Source organism: Odontesthes bonariensis, chromosome 3 (genome assembly GCF_027942865.1).
Source record: "Odontesthes bonariensis isolate fOdoBon6 chromosome 3, fOdoBon6.hap1, whole genome shotgun sequence".
In the NCBI taxonomy this organism is placed as follows: Eukaryota; Metazoa; Chordata; class Actinopteri; order Atheriniformes; family Atherinopsidae; genus Odontesthes; species Odontesthes bonariensis.
The window spans coordinates 37,895,649-37,921,162 of record NC_134508.1 but is presented as its reverse complement, the minus strand read 5'-3'; the positions used below and the strand labels follow the sequence as shown (position 1 = coordinate 37,921,162).

Sequence of the window (25,514 nt, the reverse complement as noted above, 5' to 3'; positions counted from 1 at the left end):
ATGTGAGGGCGCTCGCGGGCGAGTCCAGAATGAATGGGGGTCTATGGGGGTGCACCCTAAAAATCCACTTTTCTCAGGATATAATTTTTTGTCAAGTAATTTGAAAGTTGCATTCAAAAGGGGGGGACTAAAAAATACACTCGGCTGAATATAGCATTTTTGAAGTTCACTTATCTGTTCTAAAAAGCCGTTCAAAAATGGTGATGACGCCACAGATTGCGTACGTTCTGCTTTACGGCAAGTTCTGAGTCACTGCAGAGCCCGTCCATGAGCCCGTCTGGCAATTCAGCACGGTCGCTATGTACCCTAGCCCAGAGCTATATATAGATACTTCTTTCCATAGCGCTGCCCTAGCCAACTTACGGTGGCAATAGCGAAAATTAAAACAAAGTTTAGACAAAGTTTATACCAACAGAGCTCAGTTTGAATGCATGGACACGTTCAGTGAGTTTGATTTTCTTAATAAAACAAAGGACTAATGAATAAATAAAGATTCCAAAAGTAGGCCCTTGTTGTTAAACATATATTTATTAATGTCCTAAAATAACCTATTTTACCTAACCTAATCTAACAAACCTAACTAACCCCCTAATCTATCTACTAACCCCCCCCTACTGCCACTGCAATTTACAGTCAAGCTGCAGAATTCAGGCCGTGAAGGAATGGCGGAATAAAAATGATTGTTTAATATTACGGAGCGGGACATTTACTGTACTTTTTAAGGTCGTAATACTAAACCATGTATATTGACACGTTGAACACACGAATAAGAGACTCAAATTCCATTTATACCCATGTACTTTCACAATACATATATAACGATCTGAAAACAAAAGTGCCCGCAGGAAGAAATAAGTTACTATACACAAATATTAACTTAAATATTAATAGCGGGAAGGTCCTCCTTAAGATTCTGTTTCATATTCCATTCTGGACAGCCACTGCTTTGGCTTCAGCTGCCATCAAGCGGGGTCTCTGGTCGTAATCAGTCGCATGTCCGTCACTGACCAATCAGCATTCATTAGCAGAATGCTAGCGTTTTATGGCCAACAACGACCCAAACTGAAAGAAATTGAAAGGACATAAATACTCATTAATTCGACTTTCGACCTATAATCTATATTGAACTTGCCGAATCTAGAATAAAATATGTGATGTTTCAATGACAAGCAGGTGAAATAAATATATTTAGCCGTTTAGCCCCATAGACCCCCATTCATTCTGGACTCGCCCGCGATCACCCCCAGTGGAATTCTGGTGGGACTGCATACAATGGGGCTTAGAGTGGCGAGGCTCTCCGTAGACGGGAAACTAAGGTTGGTTAAAATCACAAGTTATTTACTTTCCCCCGGAGCCATTCTGTTCTATCTACAACTTCGTATACACGCCCACTGTACAGGCAACACGGCGACACTAGGCATCCAATCCGGCGAGTTAAGTTGACGTGACGGAACAATGGACGACTTTAGTTTACAGCTTTTTCTTTAAAGAGAGCATGTTATGGAGGACCTGAGCAGACAACATTCGTCCAGCAGGGGGAGCCATAGACCAGTGCGTCACAGTTAAACTGCTCAGTTTACATTCTTGTTCATCTTGGTGGTGTCCGACTGTGAATAAAGAGGCAGATTTACTGATGCATGAACAATGAACCAGAGACAGACACAGGCAGAGAATCTACTGCGCAGTTTAAATAAACACAGGAGCGTGTTTGATTTTCCTGTGTTCTCTGCTCTGTGCCTGTAAATCAAACGCACCTCAAAGGGGCTGAAATGTTTGAAATGTTGTTAAGAATAATGTTCAGGTTAGTGATGGTGTGTTCGGGCACAGAACGACTTACAGAGGCTTTCTCTCAGCCTGAGGCTTCTTGGTTTGTTTACAGCTCAGCAATTATCCATATACAGTATTTTCAGCGTTTACTATTTTTCGAACAGTCAGTGTATGTTTTTGTATGTAGTTAAAAAAGTTCTTCCAAGGGCTGAAATCTCTAGCCTTGAGCAAGGATCAATTTCACCTAATCCATTTTAATTTAAAGGGTGTTAAATACTGACATTTTTTTTTTTCACAGCTAGTTGCATCTCCGGGATACACATACACTGTTATTTGATATTAGTGCTGCGATGCCCCAGCCAAAGTGGTATTTTGTGCTGAAAGTAAACATTATAATATGAACCCATGAACAAAAATCCCCATTAAGAGGCTGAAGGGGCAGCAGTGGAACAAATCTATGGACTTAAGTTTGGTTGCTCCAGGTTTGACACCCATTTGACACCCTTGTTTTTCACCCAAGTTGTTTTTAGCTCATCCCTGAAATTTACCAACATTTTCCGAAGGGATAACACGTAACCGCATTCTTAAAACATGCAGAAATTATCATTTATTCTGGACTTTTTGCTCAAATGATCCAGACAGCTACATAGTGATAACTCTGAAAAAAGGAGAAGAGTTTCTGATAAGCTGTATGTTGCTTTGACCTGTCCAGGGTGTACCCTGCTCCCACCCAATGACACATGGGATAAGCTCCAGCCTCCCTGAGTTGGATTAGCTGGCTATAGAAAATGAATGAATGGATGGATGGATGTTGCTTTTCTCTCACTTGTTTATAGGAAAAGGTACAAGACAGGAAAACCCAATTAACACACAGTGTCTAGTTACGTTATGTAACTGTTTTGTTTTTTCACAAATGCACAGCGTATACGATGCATGACCTACAGTAGCAAGACATAGTTGGATGTATGTTCCTTTTTTAAAGATTTCTCTTTGGACATTTCTTTTTGCTTATTTGCTTTTTGAGTCACATGTAGCTGTTGTTTTATAAACTAACAAACAGCCATTTTTTAAAGGGTAGAACAGGTGACTGCAACTAACTTGTTTTCTCCTCTTGTTTTATCTTGGCCATTACAACTCATAGGATTTCAGTCAGACTAATATGTTGACATGCATTTTAAAAGTACAGTTTTGGTTGGACTAACACAATAATTAGTTCTTACTAGTGTCATGTAAACATGCTTGCTGTTTCACTCTGTCTCTGTGCTTTTTTGGATAAACAAAAGCTATCTGATTAGGTTTAGAAAAGAATATACATATATAAATGGTTATGGTAAGGAAATAAAAATGCCTGCTTTGGTCAAGGGAAAACATCATGGTTTTGCATAAAAATAACGCATCTTACATAACCTGAATCACAAACCATCATTGTGACCTAGTGACAGACACGCTGGGGACCTTTTGCTGAGGAATGTGTGTATGACAGATAACCTTGGTTTCCAAAGATGTGAAATGGGAACTTATTTTCCTGCTGATTGAGCTGGATTTAACACGAGAACGAGACAAGTTAGCCTACTAGCTTTGCTCTTGCTCCTGTTCATATTGGATTTTTGATAAAATGAATGAAGGAATGAATTAATAAAATAATACAATTTTGGTTCTGCCACTTCATTCTAATAAGTCATATGCTCTAAGTTCAAACACTTTACTAAACTGACATGAATATATATATATACATATAAAGAAACACCTGGTAATGACCTGACTGATGCTGCACCTGAATGATTCCAAACAGGGATGAACAGGGAAAAATGGCATTTTGTACTGGCATTTTGTTTTATTTTATTTGGCTTAACTGAATTAATCACACGTCTGGTTCAGTTTGAAGGGATTTCATCATGATTTATCTTCTGGAATTTCACATCATAAAAACACATGGTTGGTCTGCTTTGCTTTCACAGAAATGACACAAGTTTGCTTGGCTGAAGGCTAAAAGGTTATAAATCAGTTATTATGGAGCCTTTTGGAATAACTTTTTATAAGTAAGTTTTATAAGTACTGAGTTTATTATTAAACATATTTGACATTATTCACCAGAGGTTTATTGGACACTATAGTGTTGGCAACGTTTGAACTCATTAAAACTTTTTTTATTATACTGCATATCATTTTCAGGTTTTCTCGTGTGCTTTTCTCAAAATCCCTCACAAAAATGACAACTACAAATTTCACACCAGACAATGATACTTTGAACTGAACCAAGAACTTCAGGTTGATTTAATTGATCTTATCGACAGTAAAATCTGATGCAAAGATGATGACTCATGCTAGCTTTGTAGGCACAGATGAATACAAATGAAGCCTAAATTAATTATTTTTTTCTCTTAGATACGTGTGGGAGTCCCTTATTAAGTGAAAACCAGGGTTTATATGATTTTCATTTGCATAGTTTAACAAAATAGTTTACTATTTTTATTTAGAACAGTTATTTAGCCAGTTTTGAAGCCGTCATGGCTACAAATCCCCCGCTTAAAATAATCACTACTTAAGTTGAAATGAGCTAAACTATATTTTAGAGGACTAGTCCAAAGGTTCAGCCCAAAAAAAAATATTGTAAACTTATTGTACTTATTGTAACACTTATTGTAAAAGTTTTACACCTCAGATTCAGAGAAGAATCACAGAGGAGTGATTTTTCTAATGTTGCTATTCTTAACAAATTCAGGAGGGAGCTGAACTCACAGCTCTAAGTCTCTGGTCCTCCTCCACTGAGAGGATGTTTACACATCACTGTGAGTGTGTGTGTGTGTGTGCGTGTGTGTGCGTGTGTGTGTGTGTGTCATCCGGGTTGAGCAGAGTCAGGCATTCTTTCCATTACCCTCATCAAATCAATGTTCAACACTCCTCCTCCATCTACTGTCCCTGCAAAACCACAGTGCGTCTGTGTGTGTGTGTGTGTGTGCCTGTACATGTGTGTCACCAAAATGTCTGATCAATAAACAGATAGGATATTTGATCTGTTAAAAAGTGGGGCAACCAGGCGGTCTGATGTGGGCTCACAATAAAATCCTGTTGATTTGAATCGGTTTGATGTTATTTTACAGCAGCTCAGCTTCATTGCACTGCTTTCAAAGAATCAGAAAATGATAAAAGTACAAGAAGTTAAAAGTATATCCATACATACAGTAGGTCACAGTGGTTGTCATTCAAACATGATTTTTAGATTTCTGTTCATTTGAAACTTTATTTTGCTTAGTGAGCTGAAAACAGTAGAAATCTCAGGACAACAACACAGTGGACTCAGAAAACCACAAGACAACCTCCACGATGGAGAGTATCAACAGTCATTCGCGCACACAAACCCACAGACACGGAAAATTAAGCACTCATACAACTTATAAAACCTACAGTGATGATACTTTACATTCATCTGGAATATTCATATTCAGGACATCTGGAGGAAATAAACCACATAAAAGTTTAAAATCAAACAGTAAAACACTGGAATGAGTTGGTCCCACTGATCACAGTGAGAACGTATTGTTTGTTTACTCAGTCCAATGCTGATTGCTTCGTCTGAGTTTGTCATCTCGCTGATTGTGACAGACAGAGCTGACCCTATTGTCCACAATATCACAACCAGAGAAAACTTGAAGGAGTCAAAATAAAAACAAAACAAAAAAACTCTTCATGAAGACGTGTCTTCAAAGGACGGCAAGGTCGTGACAGCTCTTGGACCGCACTTTGACCGCCATGCGCTGATTATTACGCGCCACCAGTCTGTCCAGGAAGCGCCGAGCCTTCTTGGTAAGACTCTCTTTGCGCTTGTAGATGGAGTGTTTGCGCTTGGTGACCTCGGTGCCATCCCTGCGGAGGCGGATCTGTCGTATCACGCCCTCAAACAGCTCGGCCACGTTGTGCTGCAGAGACGCTGACGTCTCAATGAACTTGCAGTCAAACACCACTGCACATGCTCGGCCTTCTAGAGATTTGACACACAGTCAAATAGATAATTGTTATACTAACATCACGTGATCATCTGGACTATTTGTTACGTGTGTATTTTCCTCACTGTGACCTTTGACCCCACCTTCCACAGCGACCTCTCTGGCTCGTACCAAGTCGCTCTTGTTTCCAACAAGGATGATGGGAAGATTTTCGGCCTGGCGAGTGCGCCTCAGCGTGATGCGGAGCTCAGCCGCAGAGTCAAAACTTGAGCGGTCAGTGACGGAGTAGACGATGACATAAGCACTCCCCACCTTAAGACAGTCTTCATGAGAGGATGGATCTTCCCCCTCCTGTTACAGAACACAGAAGTAGAAACATCTTCATTTAAATCAGACTGAACGAGCTGATTTGCTATCTAGTGCTTCAGACTGGGACCATTTTGTTGTATTTTGCATCATTTGTGGAGGATGTGACCAAACTTTTTGAACAGGAGCAGCAGTGCAACTTGCAAATGTGGCACCCATCTTTTACCATATCATATGTGAACAATAAGAAAGCAATAGAGTTGGAATGTGTGTGCTCATGTCTAGTGTATGTGTGCGAATAAAAGAGAACAGGAGCACTAATGCAAAATGCCATTATAGCGTGGATTGGAAACAATGCTGCGCTGGTTGTCAGCTACTTGTGTCCGATCGATACATCACCACCTGTTGTACAATTGTTCTTGAAAAGGCTAAGATGAGGAATCAGCAGGAAAGACCTTTTTTCAGACTGGCTCATGTAAAGTAGTTGATGATTAAGTTAGGGCTATCACCCTTTCCTCAAAGTATGAAATATGTTTGAATAATTGGAAACTTTGACATCAGTGTTTGTAAGGCCTTCAGACCATAGGTTGCATGGACAGATGCACACCAAAGCAGCTCAAGGCAGAGATACTACAAACATTTTTTTCATCTTCTTAGTAAAAGAACATGTCTAAAAAGTAATTTCAAGGGATGTTTCTAAATTTTGTGGCGCTCCTAATTTTTTTTTTAGAAAAAGTTAGTTTGAAGCCCTGCAGACACTGATTTGAGAATGTAATTTTCTAAAGTTGTTTGCCCTGATCAACGTTGTGCAGCAGAGCAACTTAAACATCTCTTAATTTTGCATGGCTTGCCAGAGATTGAGTCTCTTCACTGTGTTTTAGGCCTGTGCTGAGATTAGTGGTCAAACCGTGACTAAGAAGATGAACGGAGCCAGTTATTCTGAATAAGATGGATGAAAATATACAAGCTGTATTGAACAACAAAAAAAAAAATCTATAAAATCCCATTGGTAGAAACAATTTAAAAAATAAAATTGAATTTGAAATAAGTTATTTTCTATATACATTTTTCCACATTAGATTATGTGATTGGCTGCAACTGAAAGATCTTACAGCCAAGTAGACAGTCTTTTAATGAATGCCTAAAAGATAAATAAGTCCATATGCAACTATCAGAAATCTTCTACAAAATTTTCTGCTAAACAGAACCATTTCTGCAATTATCCGAAAAGTTTTTCTTGAAACACAACATGTAACATGAAGACAATAAAGTCTGATCTGATTTTTTGTTGAACCGTTAAAGCAATACTATGTAACATTTCTACCTTAAAATAACAGCTTGAAAAAAATTGTGTGGCTAGAATGAGTTTTAATATTACGATTGGCCTGTCTCCTATGCCCTTCGGGGGTCTGAGTAGGAAAAACTGCGCTATGTAACTTTGCTGGACCGGCCCGGGAGCTGAGCGGAAGTACTTCGACTTGCTTTCTGGCACACCAACCGCAAAAACAAATAGACCCCTCTCACGCTCCCGGGTACATTTGATTACTCTTACCTTCTCGGTCGACATAGCTTGCACCTTCTGACTCCTCGCCGGTTCGTCAACAAACGTGAAACGTGAAAGCGAAAGGGTGTTGTATTTACGACAGTGTAACCGTACATTACCTCCAAGCCTGTAGGGGGAGCCCCATAATGGGCTTTTTGAGAAGTTACATTGTATCGCTTTGACATTTTTGTCAGAGTTTAGGTGCTTTGACATTGTGAGAAATAAACTATAGGCAAAATTAGAGCTTCTATCAAACTTCATGACAGTATTCTATATACAAGGAGCATGTTTGTTCGAGAAAATCATCATTATTGTTCTGGTAAAAGGTACCTTTTGATCAGGATCTCGATGATAAAATAGGACTTATATTACCGTATGATTATTGTTTATTATAATCTTGTTGTAATAACTAAAGGCAGTGAGAACAGAGTTGTTTTCTTTTCTCAGATGGACCTAAACATGACTTCCAGCAGGAATTAATCAGCTTCTCATGCTCCACCACTGTACCCCATCAACACACACGCTCAAACACACTGTACCAGTTTGTCATTCTCCCACGTATCCATGACGATCAGCGTTGTTTCCTCTCCATCGACTGTCAGTGTCCGCTCATAGGTGTCCACTGTAACAAATAATAAACACACACAATGAGCAACAGGACAAATAAACATGTCCCAGACATGTTTACATCTCTATGAGGAGGAGCTCAGGCCCAGCTGTGTTGGGTTTCTGCTTTGCATTTACAGGTATCAATCTGTGTTTCCTGTTAGATTTGGAGGGATTTTCTAATGTGTCTTGTCCTGCTTTACCTGTTGTGTTTCTTCTGCTCATGTCTTAAATACTGTCCATGTTATGACAGCACTAACACGTAGAGATTAGAAATTAGCTTTACTTGAATTTTATCTGGAGCCAAACTGTTGAGGACATTTAATTTTTGATCTGATTATGATTCTGGAGGAAATGTGATCTGAAAGTTATTATTCAACGTGTAATGTTAGTTTTGTTGGATGGTATATACACTAATAAACAATATTATTCTCAGTTTAAGGCTATTTTATTCCATTGATGTGATGGTAAAATAACAACATTATCGTTATAATAACTGATTAAATACATCACCCTTTCAAACTGAGTTCTCCACAAAGGAAATTTCAAAACTTCTTCTTCTGCACGAAAATCAAACCACATTTTTTTTAATTGTTGACTACATATTCAGCTATACTGTAACAAGGCTACTCTTTATATACATATTATTATCTTTTCATTGCTGCACACTGAGGGAAAATTGTTAGCCTAATCAATTTCTTTTCACAAGAACAAACAACATTGCGTGACTTCCTACAATTCCAGAACTTGCAGGTTTTTCATGATCTTGGGGATCCCATTCAATGAATAATTCATTATTCTTCCGAATATTCAGATATTTGAATTGGAGTGCAAAACAAAGTAACAAAATTACCTGAATAAATAAATGGACCTATTAAATAAAGATGCATAAATATTTTGGGAACCTAATAAACAAATACAACATACAATAGAGTTTAGTCAATAAATCAATGGATAAACATCTGCCACACTAATTAGGTGACTGTTCAATATTTATTATCATTGTTACATTTATCATCATAACTATTAAGAAAGGCATAATTAGTACATTCACAAATTCATCAGCAATTTATCCCAAATTTGTTTTAGACATTTCACTTTGGCAAAAACGAGGGAACCACCAACATTGACCCCACAAACCATGTTCTTCAAGCACTGGCTAGAAAAAACAAACAGCATAGAGAGCCAACACCAAATCACAACAGCTGTTACAACTGTGGCCAACAACAGACCGCTGACAAAAAACAACGCAAACCAACTCAGACTCAGAGTGAACAGCAAAAATAAAAACATGCAAACCCAGACAGAATTCATCCAACCTGAAAACTAACTGCGGGCAGACCCTGCCTGCACAGCATGACAGACTATCAGTAGATCAATAAAGGTTGCCAATCATGGCCAGAGGCCAAGCATCACGTGACACGAGTGCTGATCAATAATGGTGAGCCAGTCAAGGTTGCAATGTCACAACAAAGTCAAAGATACTGTGCATAGAAAAAAATAGGTTTAAAATACAGAGTATATTTTAAACATATCTCTTATAAGTGTATACTCAGTATTGTACTGGGGGCGAGATGCACTTATGGTAAAGCTTTTTAGCACGTTCTATTTGACTTTGGGTGTGACAAAGAAACAAGTAACACCTTAAAAGTTTGCTGTAGATGGGAAATCCCAATGTTTATGATATCTAAACAGATGGGAGTTATCCATCCCTACCCTCTATGTCATCTGAAAGCAAATTTTTGTCTTTTTTTTCCCCATAACTTGCAGACTTCAACCAGAAACAGAGGCCGAGATATGTTGACCTTTAGTCCACCATACAGTGAACAAAATCTAAACACTCCGAAACCTTCATGACAACTTTTAATAAATCCAGTCCAAACACAGGTCCAAAGCAGGTGTCATGACAACCTATCCTCAGCCAGGAGAACAAAAAGTCTTTCATGAGTGGTAAGAAGGGCTTAAAGTGTGTTGATCTTAACACTGTGGAGTCAGTCTGGGAATGCATGAGAAAGCAGAGGCCGCTGACACAAGCTGAATCCTCATAGGAGGAGCTGCTACTTCTCCAAGATAGTGGGAGCAACTTACCTGCCAAGAATCTTGAGAAAAAAACGTGTACTCAGGATGTATGTTTTTTTTTTATGGCCAAAGTTTCCCAGACAAAATACTGATTTTACTCAATTTTTTTATGGTCACTGCACTTTAAATGATGTTGACCGATGGTACCTAATGCACATTTCATCATTCAAATCAAGGATTATAATTTTGGTTAAAAATGTATTTCTTTGTTGTGGGTGTTCTTCTGCAAATGAGACATTCATTGTTTCCACTGTGTATCATTTCCTGTCCCTGCTTTAAATCTGAATGATGCTGGGAAAGTTGGATCCTGTCAGGCCTGATGGAATCCAGAGTTCAGAGGAGCATTCAAAGAGTGTAATTAATTGAACTATGATGAAAAAGCAATTTGTTAAAAAAAAAGTTGGTAGGAACATAAAAGATAGCTGAGAACTAACACATGAAAGATGAATGCAAATAACATCCCACCTCCAGGTTGTTCATCTTTCTCCGTGACTCCAGCAAAGATTCCTGCAAGGCTGGTCTTTCCGACACCGTGGTCACCCAGCAACACCACTCTGTAAACACAGTCTGAGTCACTCTGCGAATCGTCATCAGAGTCTGAGCTCCAGTGGGCGCGGTAGTGGAGGGATGTGTCTCCCGGGTGGTAGGACGCGGACTGTCCCAGAGGAGGATGGCGGCGAAGTGGACGAGAATGCTCCGGGTCAGCCTGAGTGCTGCTGGAGCTTCGAGCATCCTGGGTCCAGGATGGGAGCTGGTAGAGGGGAGAAATCGGTGTGCTGCTTCGCCGCTGCAGGGGCTCCTTCTCTCTCTGGGTGTTGAGGGTCATATTGCTATCGTGACGGCATCAGGACAGGGCAGGCCTAAGGGGCAGAAACACAAAAAATTCGGTTGAAGTCTGGAAAAATATAACAAGTTTAACTCTTTTCACCAAGGTGATTTAACTGTACACCAAACAGTCCATGCTGCAGTGATGTCAGTACGCTGTAATCTCACTGCTGCATGGGTTTACAGATGGTTGACCAAAGAATGAAGTGAAACCATCAGTATAAGTACAAAACCGCTTATGCTGTTGTTGGGTTACATGTAAATGCAACCATTTTTACTTCTCGACACTACAGTTTTGGAAAGTCCAAGTCCAGTCAAAACCTCCAGAGATTTCCTTGATAAATGTTAAATTAATTTCCAACACAGTGAGCGGCTGCGTTCTCTTGATTTCCTGCTTGGTTATGCTGACCTCCACCATGCAGATAGATTCTAGCACCGACAGCTGAGAAGGTTATTATGGTGTCAACAATTTTACTGTTAAGGTTTTGCTCTGTAACTGTCCTCTCTTATCCTGAAACATTTATATGAAGATTGTTTATTTTCCAGAAGAACTTGGTAAAAAATAAAGATAATAGGCTGACTAAAGTGAATAACCAGTTTCATTGACAGACTAAATCAGAGGCTTTTAGAGATTGAGATTATTAAAATACTGCAAAGCCATCGAAACAATTACGTGATCAATATGTTTGGAAACACATTGATGCTGAGATATTAACAGCATAAACAGTCCTTTGGAAAGGAAGATATAGTATCGTAATGAGTGTCCTTCTCATACTTCTCATACTAATGGCAGAATGAATCTGCATTACATGTAGGGATGGATTTAATGCTGATGCGTGATAATGTGTAATATACTCAGAAACAACAATTGAACTAAGAAGCAAGAAAAAAAACTACATACTGTAGCCAAAGATATAAATTAAATTAATTTGACAACACAGTGCAATTTAAGCTGTAATATAAACTTTGACTACATTTTAATGGAGTCTGTTAGAGTATGTGTCCTCAATCGATGCACTACCTCAGGGCACAACATCCAGTCATGCCTGTTTATGTAAAATTGAGTCCTTTTTGAGAAAAACAACCCATCCCCTCATATAGTTTGATTTGTCTGTAAAAAACAACAGTAGTGTAACAGATTCAGTTTAAATGACGAACAAAACAGAGAAGAATAAGAAAAAGCTGAAATCAAATAAGTGTAAATCTAGAGGAAAAGGCAAGTTAAGGATACCTGCAGATACTTTTGCTATGTGTGAGACAGAAACAACACACATACAAACCTCCTACAATTAATAATTCAAGTATTTAAAGCTGCCAATAATGATACTGAGTGATAGGGAGGGAAAATGAGATGATCCAAAAGCTCATAGTTACAAACAAAAGGCTAAAGCTGAACAATCGAGCTAAATCCTTCAAAATTAGCTGTGATTTACAGAATTTTAGGTTTTTTTCTGGACAACAGAAATACAAACATCAGAGATTCTCTAAGGGATCAGCAGGCACAGCTCCCTGATCCAACACATCATATTGCACATGACCCCTACTTAGTTAGCTGCTAAAATGTAATGAACCACATTTTTCAGTTTCAGTCAAAGTGAAGCAACAGCAAAGAAGAAAAGAGATGAGACATGCATGTTTTCACTTCTTTAAAGTACCTTAGACAAGTATCTTGTCACAACATGAGAAATCTCTAAAAAATGTCTTTTAAAAGTTTCCGTATAGATGTATAAAAACTTCATTAATCATATGAACTGACATTGTGTAAAATATATAATATCTAATGTGCAAAAACACGAGTTGACATTATACTGATAGATGTGTTTTTTAAGTGTATTTTTTAAAAGTGTAAAACATAAATGTTTCATGCTTTAAGTAGAAAATATATAGTATTGTAGATAAGTATGTCGACTTACCATACAAGCCACGCGCAGTCTGTTTCTCACCAGCCTCAGTAAACAACAGAAATGAAGTGAACCCTGTCTCCCTGTGTCTGTCAGTGTAACAGTACCCTGGTGCCACAGTAACCTGCCGCTGGAAAAAAAAAAAAGTTCCACAACAGCGTTAAAAATTCAGCAGTGGAATCACAGTTCTACCTCCCTACAGTGTGTGTGTGTGTGTCAGAGCGACAGCAGAGGAGAAACAGATATCTGAGGAGGGAGTCTGTGTGTGTGTGAGTTTTATCAGCGTGAAGGGCTAGCTGGTTGAGGAAACATTTTGGTCACTTCCTGTTTGACCTAAAAGACACAGTTTAACTTAATGAAACAGCTCACTCCGGACAGCCTGGTTTAGATATGATATGGAAACATGTTTTTTCACTGTCTGCATGTGGTTAAAGTGAGATTAAAGTGTAAATTGTATTGTCATTAACACAAGCACCTATTTCAAAATCAAATTATTAAAACGCTTATTTGACCTGAGTATATTCTACAAACTAAAGCTCACAAAGAATCACTAAACAAAGGAACATAAATATCTTGTTGTCACTACCAGGTTTCAATTGGCAAATGAAGACACCAGGTTGACAAGCTAACTGAAAAATATTCCAGTTTGGTCATTAAAAAAACCCACAGTATATGAATTAAGAAGCTACTTTCTAAATGATACCAACTAGATGACTGTTCACGAACTAGTTAATTAACAAAAACACTGGTCAAATAAAAAAACAAGCCAATACAGCAGATAATGAACGACAAGAGTATCAACCTGGTCACTGATGGAGAAAACCAGAGGTTCACTAACTGATGATTTACCTGCTACCAAACAGATGAACTGATATAGACACTTCTAACTAACTAAAAGTGAAGAGCTGAGTTTACTCAGAATCTCTATTTAATGAATAAAATAATTGATTGTTAAGCTGGGTATCAAAGACACTAGTTAACTAACAAGTAAAGCAATGTGATATCAGTTGATTAAGTAGCCAGGTGATAAAGTAACCCGATTAGGTTATTGACCAGGTAACTATGTAGCTAACTGGATACTGGTTTGGCAGCCGATGGAGTTTTTGTACCAGCAGATTACAAACTGAAGTACTTGCTAGCAAACTGATACTAAGTTTACAACTAGTAAGTAAGTTTAAAACTTTTCCAGTGGCAGTGAAGGTGCCAGCCAATCAAATCCCCTGACCAATCGTTTGTTTCAATTTACATAGTTTTTCTGTGTAAAAGACGTTGGTTGTATATGCGATGGGTTTGAGATTTACTGAGCTTATTATTGGTTCACAAAGGACATTTATATTTATATTACAGACTCTTAAGGGTTAATTAAGGTTCAAATTCTTCACTAGGAGTTTAATTACAAGCCTGCTGACCAAAAAGCAACACATCTGTTTTGAGACCAGCTAAAGACAAAGCTAGAGATATCCTAAAATCCATAATATTGAAATATATACTTATCCATGCTGCTCAGAGGCAGCTTGTTGGCTGCACTAAGACTTTCCCTCTCCTCCTGTACTGTTAGTTGCATAGCCTGGCAGCAGGGAGCATGAGTTATAGTAATGAGGGTAGTCTGTGTCTTTATAAGCTCTTGATATCATACATTTAAACTGTTGTTATTTCTTTGTACCAATTGAGAAGAGAAGAGATCTTTGAGAAGAGCAGTCCTCCTATCTAACATAACTTAACCTTACATAATCATGCGAATCATAAGGTCAGGTTATTACATTTGAAATCTTTTGCCCATTTTGTTGACAACAATGCCATTGTTTTAATTGTTTCGCTTAAAGTCTGTTTTACTCTGAAGTGTAGGTAAGAGGTGCAACTGAGCGGGTTGGTTAATCTAATAAGAAACAGCTGCATATATATTCACAATTTTTTTTTAATGTGTATTGTTGTATATAAACAGTTTTATCAATACATATGTTTACTTTAAACATGTTCATCTACAGAAGAAAGAATTTCTTAAAATTATACAAATGAAAACACAGAGAAAACTATGAGATTTTAAGTCCACATGTTTATGCGGGCGGTGAGTTTTTCTGCTTATCATTCTAAACTGTTTATGTGATTTTTTTTTTTTTGGCACAAATGGCTTTCCATAGTTTACACATGTGCTGTGATGGAAAATTAGATTGTGTAGAGGCACACATCACTTCCTCTGTGTCAGTGTGAGTGTCCTGAATGAAACTCAACACATCACAGATGTTTAAATATTTTCCGCCCCCACAGTTTTAAGGTTTGAGTGTAAGAGGAGGAGTTTCCATCTACAATCTCGAAGCCTGAAATACAGTTTCTTAAGTGTCAGAAACTAGTAATGAATAATCATGACTTCACATCAATCTGATCTGAAAAAACATGCTCCTCGTTTTCTATTCAGGTTTAGCTTGCTAAAATTACAACTGACAACCTAATTAAGTTGCTTTGTCGCAAAAGTTGATTTAAAACTTGTACTGTCAATGCTTCATGTTGACATTTTTTCCATTAGTCCAAAAACATAAAAGGTAAAAGTCACATCAAAACAAAACATTTATTAATAATCCATATGCAAACCATGAAAATAAAGATTCTGTCTGCAGAGTAAAACTGATAAGTCTTTGTAATAAAAGTATTAAAGGAAAACACAAGAGCCTTCAGTTTATAATATAATTCTTTTTAGCTGCTTGTTTAGCCTATAAAGATCTGCTCGGTATGTTTCAGTGTCTATATTACAAGTGAAAGGGGCTCTGAGGCAAATGAATGCTTTCTCAGAAAGTACTTAAGGGTTGTATAGTAAATGCTGGATTGAGGAATTCCTCAAATCAAATCCAATTATCTAAGAAAGCGTGAAACACACATGAATCACCAGTGCCAAGGTCTTGCTTGTAATGCTTGCTTTAATTGTTTGTAGGTAGGTTAGACAAAGATGTTGATATATGAAGCTCAGTGTTTAATTCATTCCCTTGGAGAGTACAGTATGTGGAGCTCAGTGCACTTCAGATCAACTTTTAAAGAAAAACTACAAGTCATGCCTTTCACAGTTTGAATTGTACACAATTTTTATCCACTTCCTCAGGAATGCAACATACAACAAAGATTTACTGTATGTAAACAGTATGTGCATGACTTATCATACTTCCAATATACATTTCAATGTGAAACCTCAATTCGGCTTTTTTTTTTTTTGGATCTCCTTGTTGTTTTGTTAAATCAAATACAAATTGAAGATTTGCTCGTGTCATTTTGTTTGATGTGGTAGCCTTGTTCATCGCATTAACTATTATTATTATTATAAAACTTACTGGAGACAGCAAAAATAAAGCTTTTGTCTTTTAGAGCTATTTTATATTTCATCCATACATTATCACTTACAAACAAAGATACTTACATTGAACTTTAAATATAGATAATTTAACAGCTTTTACAAAACATGAAAGAACAATCTCTAACAGTACAATAATAAAACCTGCTGTTATTCTGGTGATAGAGGATTTTTGTTTATAATATCTGTTGGATGAATAGATTTCTTTTTCTAAATTGTATTCTGCCTTGTCCAATCATGTTTTTGTGCCACTTCTCTCGCCACACAAGCTGTAGTATTATGTATACAGTAATGTTGACCACTTCTGCCCTCTTGTGGTAACATGGAAAACGTAACAATCATCTTCTGCTATTAATCCAACAGTGCAATTTAATGATGAGAAAAATTGCATGGTGATGGTCATCTGATGGTCTTTCAGAGGTCAGTCTGTAGTTTGAAGGTGTTATTTACATTTAAAGAAAAATTGGATTTCCTAAAAGGTAATGTAGAATATCGATTTATTTATTTGAATGATGTGTCATATGTTGCTTGTTCTCGTCATGCACAGTTGGAGGTTTCCTGACAGGTGGTTGGGGAATGCTTGGATGTATCTGAGGAGGGAGGTCCTCAGTTTGATCCGGACTGGTGGGAGGAGCCTGAGTGGCTGCAGCTGGAGAGATGAATATGAACATTAAATGACTTAAGTTTTGTGATAGTAAAAATGAGCCAATAATTGCATACATTTGAATATGACCCTAACACACTTAAATGAATCTCAACGGTTACTCATCCAGACTTTTTAAATTCCTTTCATGCTGGTGTAGGAGCACTGACTGGGACACTTTGTTGTAAAGAGCATTTAGTTGTTTCAGTTCTTTAAAGCTGAATCTTAAATTCTATGATTTGTCCAAGGTATGTTAGCAGTCTGTTGACTTGAGCTGACAGAAATGTCCACAAAAAATAAACAAACAAGCGGGACAAAGATGTAAAGAAACCTTCAGAATAGCATTAAGCATTATTACTTTATATTCTATGTAGATATAGCTTAAGATTTCTTAATGAATCACTCGTGTTCTTGCTTTTACTCTCCTCATTTTTGCATTCACTTTCTGTTATGTCATGTGGACCCAAATGAAAGCATTTACAATGACTGTGCCAAAACATCACCTGATGACTGATACATCAACTCATTTGAGTCCCTTTAATTTGTTTTACAAGTAACTCTTTTCAGTCTTAGCATTGTGTTTTGTAGAGGCTTAGCTCCTTCAACGTCTGCATCAAGATGATGGATACAGCATCATCTCTCAGCTTGTTGTGGAAAGTGATATTGTATTGCAGCCATCTGTAGAGACGGCAGCATCAGAACCAGGTAAACTGATAAAAACATTTTTTATAAAATGTACTATTGATTTGTTCACCATCTGCTTAGGTTTGATTAAGAAGTTTTGTTTGAATCTTTAACCTTTGTCAGAGAATTGAATTTGCAGTGGGGACTTGAAGAAATGTATGATGTACCATCTGATCCATTTTCTTCTCCGAGTTCTGGTTCAAGATGTTCAGGAGCTTCCCCTCCAGATTCTGGTGTGGCTTCCCCAAGGAGAAAGACTCGATTCAGAAGGTGATCAAGAAGCTGCCGAGCATTGTCTGACTTTGTTGTGATAGTCAGTCTCCTTGGGGGTTGTCCTGATAAGAGCTGAATCTTGGTGAGGTCTCTGAGGGGCCAGAAGACACAGAAATGTTTCTAAACTGCCCATCAAGATACTTCAGAGCAAGTCAGCTGCAAACAAAGAGGTCAGATGGTTTAACTGTAATTAAATAGTTAAACCTGTCTTTGTTGTTTTTGACAATCCAGCACAGAAGCAGCAGAACCACCAGAACCACCACCAGAACCAGAAGTGAAATAATGAAGAGGGGAAGGGACAATTGCTCAAGCATTTTCAAACAGATCCTTGAAATGTAGCTTGAGGCAGCGTCCTTCTCCACTACACAGCTGTACAGGTGAGAAAGAACAACGAGGTTTAAAGGAAAGGAAATTTAAAGTTTATTTACTGACAAAGATTGTTAGAACTGATTTATAGGTATACAAAAAAAATCAGAGAGGCGGTAACATTTAAAGACATTTTTTTGTTTTTGTTTTTCCACCTGAAAAAGACAAGCAGGGAGATCGCTATGGCAACTAAAACTTACTTTAAGGACCAACTCTAACTTTCTCTCATTGTTTTAATTTCTCATGAGCTGGTTATGATTGAGTCCTGAGGAAAGTCAACCCATTAAACTTAGATGCTACCTCTAGACAAAACTTTGACTTCCGGTCAAACTCCTGATAACTCCATTCATATCGTGGCTGTAATAAACATACTGTAACTAAGCCTGCTCAGTGATGCTAGCAAAATGTTCTGCTTATAGTCTGGTTTAACAAAGTTCTTAAAACATTCAGTATTCAAACATGAGTTAATATCACATACCTGCCTCTGTGATTCACTGTAAATTTAGTGTTTGTTCAAAAACTAACATTCAACCTTCTGATTCTCAGAAATTTGAAAGAAAACACTCTGCTGGAACTTCTGAAACAGGAATAATTTTCCTTTTTACATTAGATATTTGTATCAAAAAACAAAGTAGACAAATATCACCGTTGAGTCTCAGCAATTTTGAAATAGTGATCAGACATATTGAAATTGTCTCATTAGGTAGACATCTAAGGGTAAAGCGCTTATTTCACACTTTTGTACACACTGTATACATAAATGCTCATATTTTGTTCTCACTTGTTGAGAAAGGAGGAGGCAAATCATTTTCACACAGTCTTAAGTTTACCATAATAATTCATAATTTACCATCTAGCAGACAACAGGAGAACTGAATAGGTTCGTCCCACTTGTGTAATTTGTGTATCCTGATCTCCTCTCTGTTCATCCTCCTATCTGTGACCTGATACTTGATGCCAACAACACATTTTATAGGACTTATTAGCTCTAAAATGCACCAAGAGGATGCACAGATGTATCCTTCACCTAAGTAACAACTTGTTGTTAAATGCTTGTCGCCTCCCCTCCACTCTCCTCCTCAAATTGGTAAATGAAAAAGGGGACAGCTTTTTGTTAAACAATGACCAACATAAACAAGGAACAGGAGGTAGAAGGTTTGGCAGCATGTTTTAATCAGATCAGGAAATCAGTGAAATCCTTTACAAAATAATATAATACTTAAACAGGGCCAATGTACACACTGGTCATATGTTTTTTTTTTTGTAATAAAGCACCATCAAACATAGCTGTAATTGTTAAATAAATTTCTAGGTTTAACATGAAATATCAGAAATAAATACTTACATTCCGATTTATCCTGATGAACAATAATTAGGCACCATAGTGATATAAATAAAGTTTTCAGTACAGAAAGATTAAAAAATATACAAAAGATGTAAAGGAACACAGAAGAAAGCTGCAAAACTGATGTAAACACATCGATCAGATATGTACACTGAGTGTGTGTGTGTTTGTGTGTGTTCAGACAGCATTATTAGAGTCATTATTATTGATCTCCATCCTGCTGACCAGTTCAGTCACCAGCTGCTGCACAGTTTGAGAACGCAACCGGCCAACCTCAAGGACGCCCTCATGGTTCACGCTGTCAGAGTCGTCATAACTCTTCACCACCTGAGTCAGACCATTCAATAAGTCAATCAGTCAGTCAGTGCATTCTTACATCTTTTAAACCCATCTTAAACCAATCAAATCAAGCTTATTATTCAATTTATTTAATCCACTAATCAAACATTCAAGAAATCTGCCACATAATCAATAAGACTTTTAATCAAATAATCAATCACAAGTCAGTCAATCAGCAATCCAACAATAAGCAACCAGTCAGTCCTTCAAATGTAATCAACAAATGGATGCGTTGATCAGTGTGTCTTCTTGTTGTTACCTTATTTGTGATCAAAGAGAGGCCAAAGACTCTCAGGCCACAGTGAGTTGCCACGACAACCTCAGGGGCCGTGCTCATACCTGAAAACAGAGCAGTGGGTCAGATCAGAACCACTCCTGATACTGCTGATGCTATGGTAGAGTAGTTCATGTGGAGTTTTGATCATGCCAACTGATAAGTCGACACTAACCTGTGAACTCATAGCTTAACGACCACCAGCTAACTTATAATGTCCAAACACATTTTTGCTGGGGTAACTGTCTAGTTCCTCGGCTTATGCGGCTCTATTATCTGATGAATATAATGTGATACAGGCTGATTAAGTTTATACCAAAATGCCCAGTTTCCAGCATACATTGTATGTAGAAGATGGATAACATCACTCATGTTTTCTGAGTTGCTGTTTTGAAATCTTGGCATTTGGCTGTCACCGCCTGGGTCTTTTAGGAACCTGAAGCTGATTTAGGAAAGAGGGGTGGAACCCAGAGAGTGATATATGAAACTCAGATGGACAAAAGTATGTACCTTTAAAGCTCAACATTGAGTAATTATCTAATTCTTAAATGACAACACGCACTCTTCTCAGCAGGATGACACAATGACTTGTGGGGAAAAATTTTTCTGACTTGATTTTTCCGTCTCCTATCTATACAGCTTGACAATCACAGTGTTTCAGAAATTTACCGACAAAGTTATACAAAAAACTTATTCATGCTGGAAGGTGATGGGAAATGGAGGTTTTCCAAGGTATCTGATTATTCAATGTGTAGTCTACAAGAAGAACTAGTTCTGGGACTTGTTAAGTGTTTGTTTTGAAGTAAAAATGCAGACAGTAAGCACTGATCTAACTCCAGATCTCAGGAAGATCAAGATCCTACTGACCCCATTATATTTCATCAGGACAAAGATGGTTTTTGAGCTCCCCTTTTTATAACACAAAATTGTGGCTTAGATGTTGAACCCTGGAGCCTTAAGTATAAGCAAGACTGGACGTATAGTGTCTGTGCGTCTCGTACCAACAGCATCCACCCCCAGTCGATGCAAAAATCTGGCCTCAGCGATGGTTTCAAAGTTGGGGCCGCCTACCATGGCGTACACGCCTTCCTGCACCAGGTCAGCAACGCCCAGCTGCTTGGCAATTTCCATTGCCAGGGAACGCAGCCCCTTGTCATAGCACCCTGACATAGCTGGGAAGCGAGGCCCAAACCTATAGACAACAAACAAAAAGCATCAATAACCAATATGACCAACAAGTGAGACAACAGCAGCAGCAACAACAGCAACAATAATTTGTGACAATGACGACAGAAACAATACATAACAAGGTATACACTATTGCGATTACTTGTCATCGTTGGGTCCACATAGAGGGTTCAGACCGACCAGTCCAGGGAAGTTGACGTGATCTTTGATGAGCATGATGTCACCAGGCTGAAGTCCGTCAGCCAATGAGCCGGCAGCGTTTGTCACGATCAGTGTCTCCACCCCCATCAGTTTGAAAACTCGGACTGGAAATGTTGTCTGATGGACAGACAGAAAGTCAGGAAACCTCAATCATTTGGATTTCAAACAGAAGAAACATCCTGTTGTCATGGGTACGGTGGTTGGTCAAGTGACACAGAGAAAGATAAAACTCTCAGGCTGTGCCAGCTGATGGTTACATAATCGACCAGTCATGTTGATTTATTGCAAAGGGTTAAAAATAAAAGAGGTAGTTCCACCCTGAGTAAAAAGTTTTGTAATTAGAGGTTTTGTTGTGAAGGAGCTTCAACAGAGCGCCACCTAAAGGCGAGTCAGGCAGTCTCTGTTTGACACGCACAAGAAAGTACGTTTGTGTGTGACTGTGAATGTTTCTTATATAGAAGGGAACAATGGCAGCATTGAACAGTCTGCTAAAAGGCTGCATGTGACCGAATCAATGCATGACCTGAGCTGCTTCACACACACACACACACACACACACACTCACACGCACACGCACACGCACGCACCCCCCCCCCCCCACACACACACACACAAACACACACACACACACACACACACACACACACACACTCACACGCAAACGCACGCACACCCCCCCCCCCCCCACACACACACACACAAACACACACACACACCCCACTCACACACACTACAGGTTCAGTCTCATGCTGATGATCACAGTCATATGTGTGTTGTATCAAGGTTGCGTGACTGAGCTTTTTTTTAATCCGCTCCGTGTGTGTTTTTGTGTGTGTAAAAGTGGAATTTGTTTGTGTTTATGGTTTTGACGGAAGCAGGCCTTGTTTGCTGTGGTTCGCTGTGTGTGATCAGAGCAGAGTAGAATTGGCTGGATTAACTCCTGCCCATCAGCTGGTGTGCCTATCTCCACTCAGTGTATCCTTTTTTTGTTTATGTCATCCTTTGGTTTGATTTCACACTCAATCGTTCATACGTTTCCTGACAGAACTGATGCCAATATTCACATTTTCCTTTTGCTTTTACTATAAAGTTAGACACACATTTATCAATTAAGAAAAACTTTTAAATGGAATCCTCACACCAAGTTTTGAAAAACATGACATTAGAAGTCTGTTTGTCAGCTATAACCAATATGACAATAAACATCTGGAAAATGATCACAGAGCAGTTATAGGATCCAGATTTCCTTTTGGGTTAAGGTTAATGTCAGGTCCAGGTTTCAGTGAACGCATCGTGTCAGTGAGGATCATCAGGAATACAGTGAAAACATGTGTGTACCTTAAGGAGTGGGTGTCCTTCGTACATGTGGAAGCGACCCTGCATGCAGACACATGACTTCCCTTTAAGCTCCCCGAAAACCAACTGGCCTGCATGACCCTGAACTGCAACACAAACACACGCAGATGCTATAAGTTGACAAACAAGCTTGTGTTTTCTTCTTGTTTTATAAGTTCATATTCATAATCAGATTGATTAACACAGCAATGCTGCTGTTCAGACACTGCATAAATTTAGCCTGATTTTGTAGGGAGTGATTGATTGAAATATCAAATTGTTTGTCTCAAATAATTTTCTCTGCTCGGCATATAGGAGTAGCATATAACTATATTTTTCATCAATAAAACAGTTGTAAATCTACAATCTGTCCTATATGTAAAAACACAGTGTGTATCAATAACAAACATCTATCAGAAAAAAAACATTTAAAAACAGTGCTTCAGTTAATACCTTAGCTTTGCTAAATGCACTGATGTGTTTTTACTGTGTTTTATTGCAGTGGGCCCTTCGACAGGTAATTTAGACTCCAGTTATAGAGTCACTTTGTTGCTTGATATTTGGTGGAGGGCATTTAAGATGGCTGCCATGTCCATGTAAAAGGCTTCATTTCAGTCATTTTTACACACTATTACTTTGCTAAATATGAGAAACAACGATTTTTCTTGGATTTTTCTTAGAATTTTTCTTAAATCTATACAAGCAAAAATCTGGGATAAAACAATCTGCCAGTCAATAAATAACCAAAAATTCCATCCAAAATAATAAACAATATGAAACCTAATTTACAAACAGATAGTTCATTTGTGTTGAGCAAATAAACCAAATGTAAAATGCGTAGTTAGCAGCTCTATACCTGTGCTCTGAGGGAAGCCTGGTATGTCAGAGTAAGCAAAGGAGTCTTGACATTTGAGAGTGTCAGCGAGCGTGCCCAGTCCAGAACCACAGATGATTGCCACCTGGGGGCGGTGCTGCGTCTGAGACATCAACCAATCAGCTGTCTTCTGGTATTCGTCATGACTACCAACATGAAGAAGGAATAAAAGAAGAGAATATGTCTTGAATGAATAGCAAAATCAGATTTAAGGCAATGGATGTTATCAGGTGCAGTTCATTCTGGACAAAACAACTGCCTCTGATCGTGTAGCATCACCATCATCACATCTTTTCAGGTATCTTGAACCTCATGCCAGTGCTGTTTTCTCTCAGTTTGGATCTATTGAAGTTCCAAACATTCTGGTTGTGGCTGATAACATAAAGTTTATTTTGGGAAAGGTCTGACTCTTATTCAGATTTTTTTCCCCATAAATAAGCAATGTAATGTTTCAAAATAGGTATGGTTGTAGTAGATTATAAACAGCTTCAAATCCCCCCCACGCAGCTTTCACCAAATTTTGATTTGACCATTTGTCATTTTAATTCACAGAAAATTACACCTCAAACCTCCTATTTTTTGACTGCGGAAGGCAGCTGTTTTTGAAAGAAAACTCCTGCTTTCTTACAACAGAACAGCTGACCAACATAACTTAGGAGGAGCTGTTATAACAAACAAAAAAATCCCCTCAATAATTCCCTCAGGAATCATTAGAGACAAAAAGGAGAGCTACACAAGAGGAAAAAACAGTTTTACAGTTGACTATAAACAAATGATAAACAACTTCATCATACCAACTACTGTAGAAATGTGATCTTTCAGGACAGACAAAACAAATAAACACATACAAAACAGTTAGCAGGTCGTTATGAGAAAGACCAGCTGGACCAAGTTGATAACCACCATTTTGAATGAAATGACCTGGTTTAACTTATTTGTGTTGTTAACACCAGTTTCCTGTTACTGTACCTTGCCATTACTCTTATAGCATGTGCAAAATATTTTGTATAATTTGTTTGTCCTCTCCTCTAAAATACTCTTTTGGCTGTTTTAGACTTGTTTTGTTCCGCTGTACCTACATCAAAGCAGCTGGTTTGTATGTCATGGTGGGCTTAATTTTCACACAACTAGGTTACACTGTGAATTGTGGACTGTATTATCAAGTGTTACTAAAGTCCGATTCAGGTCAAGAATCCAATAAGTGGCTGCAAGCTGATTAAAAGGACAAGTAAACAGAAAATTTGAATAAATACCTTGATCTACTGTACAAATTGACATTTTCAGGCATCCAAAAACATAGAAACATGCACAGGAAAAATGTACAATGACAAGACCAGAAAATTAGTAAACACTGACCTTGTATGTTCAAAAAAATATATTCATATCATTTACAGTACAAAAACAACAACAAAATAAAATGTTAGAATAAGGCAGGATGCAATAATGACATCTTCTTACCTGATCTGTTCTTTGCTGTGCATGATAGAGAGAATGTAAGCTGACTGGTGTGTGTGAGTTTCTCGAGCAGCCTCAGTTCCTAGATGTGTGCTTATGTGTGTTAGATGAGGAGAGAGTGCAAGTGAGTCGGGCCAATGCTGATCAGCGTACATATTCACTGGTCACATGCTCCTGATTGGTTAACAACTTGTCCATTCATCAGCAGCAGCCAATGGCGTCATAGTGTTGT

The 25,514-nt window shown here is 38.2% G+C and overlaps 2 protein-coding genes across 2 annotated transcripts; both read right to left on the bottom strand.

Moving 5' to 3' along the window:
• Positions 1-4,988: 4,988 nt before the first annotated feature.
• rem1 (RAS (RAD and GEM)-like GTP-binding 1) lies at positions 4,989-13,223 on the bottom strand. The gene is made up of 5 exons (XM_075462261.1): positions 12,984-13,223; positions 10,711-11,105; positions 8,100-8,182; positions 5,855-6,062; positions 4,989-5,746 (listed from the first exon to the last, which is right to left on the bottom strand). The coding sequence occupies exons 2-5, from the start codon at positions 11,069-11,071 to the stop codon at positions 5,469-5,471; spliced, it is 930 nt and encodes a 309-aa protein (XP_075318376.1). The 5' UTR covers positions 11,072-11,105; positions 12,984-13,223; the 3' UTR covers positions 4,989-5,468.
• Positions 13,224-19,793: 6,570 nt separating this feature from the next.
• pnp4a (purine nucleoside phosphorylase 4a) lies at positions 19,794-25,308 on the bottom strand. Its single transcript, XM_075462260.1, has 7 exons — positions 25,286-25,308; positions 23,810-23,973; positions 22,957-23,060; positions 21,560-21,735; positions 21,231-21,421; positions 20,215-20,294; positions 19,794-19,943 (listed from the first exon to the last, which is right to left on the bottom strand). The coding sequence occupies exons 1-7, from the start codon at positions 25,306-25,308 to the stop codon at positions 19,794-19,796; spliced, it is 888 nt and encodes a 295-aa protein (XP_075318375.1).
• Between the last annotated feature and the right edge of the window lie 206 nt (positions 25,309-25,514).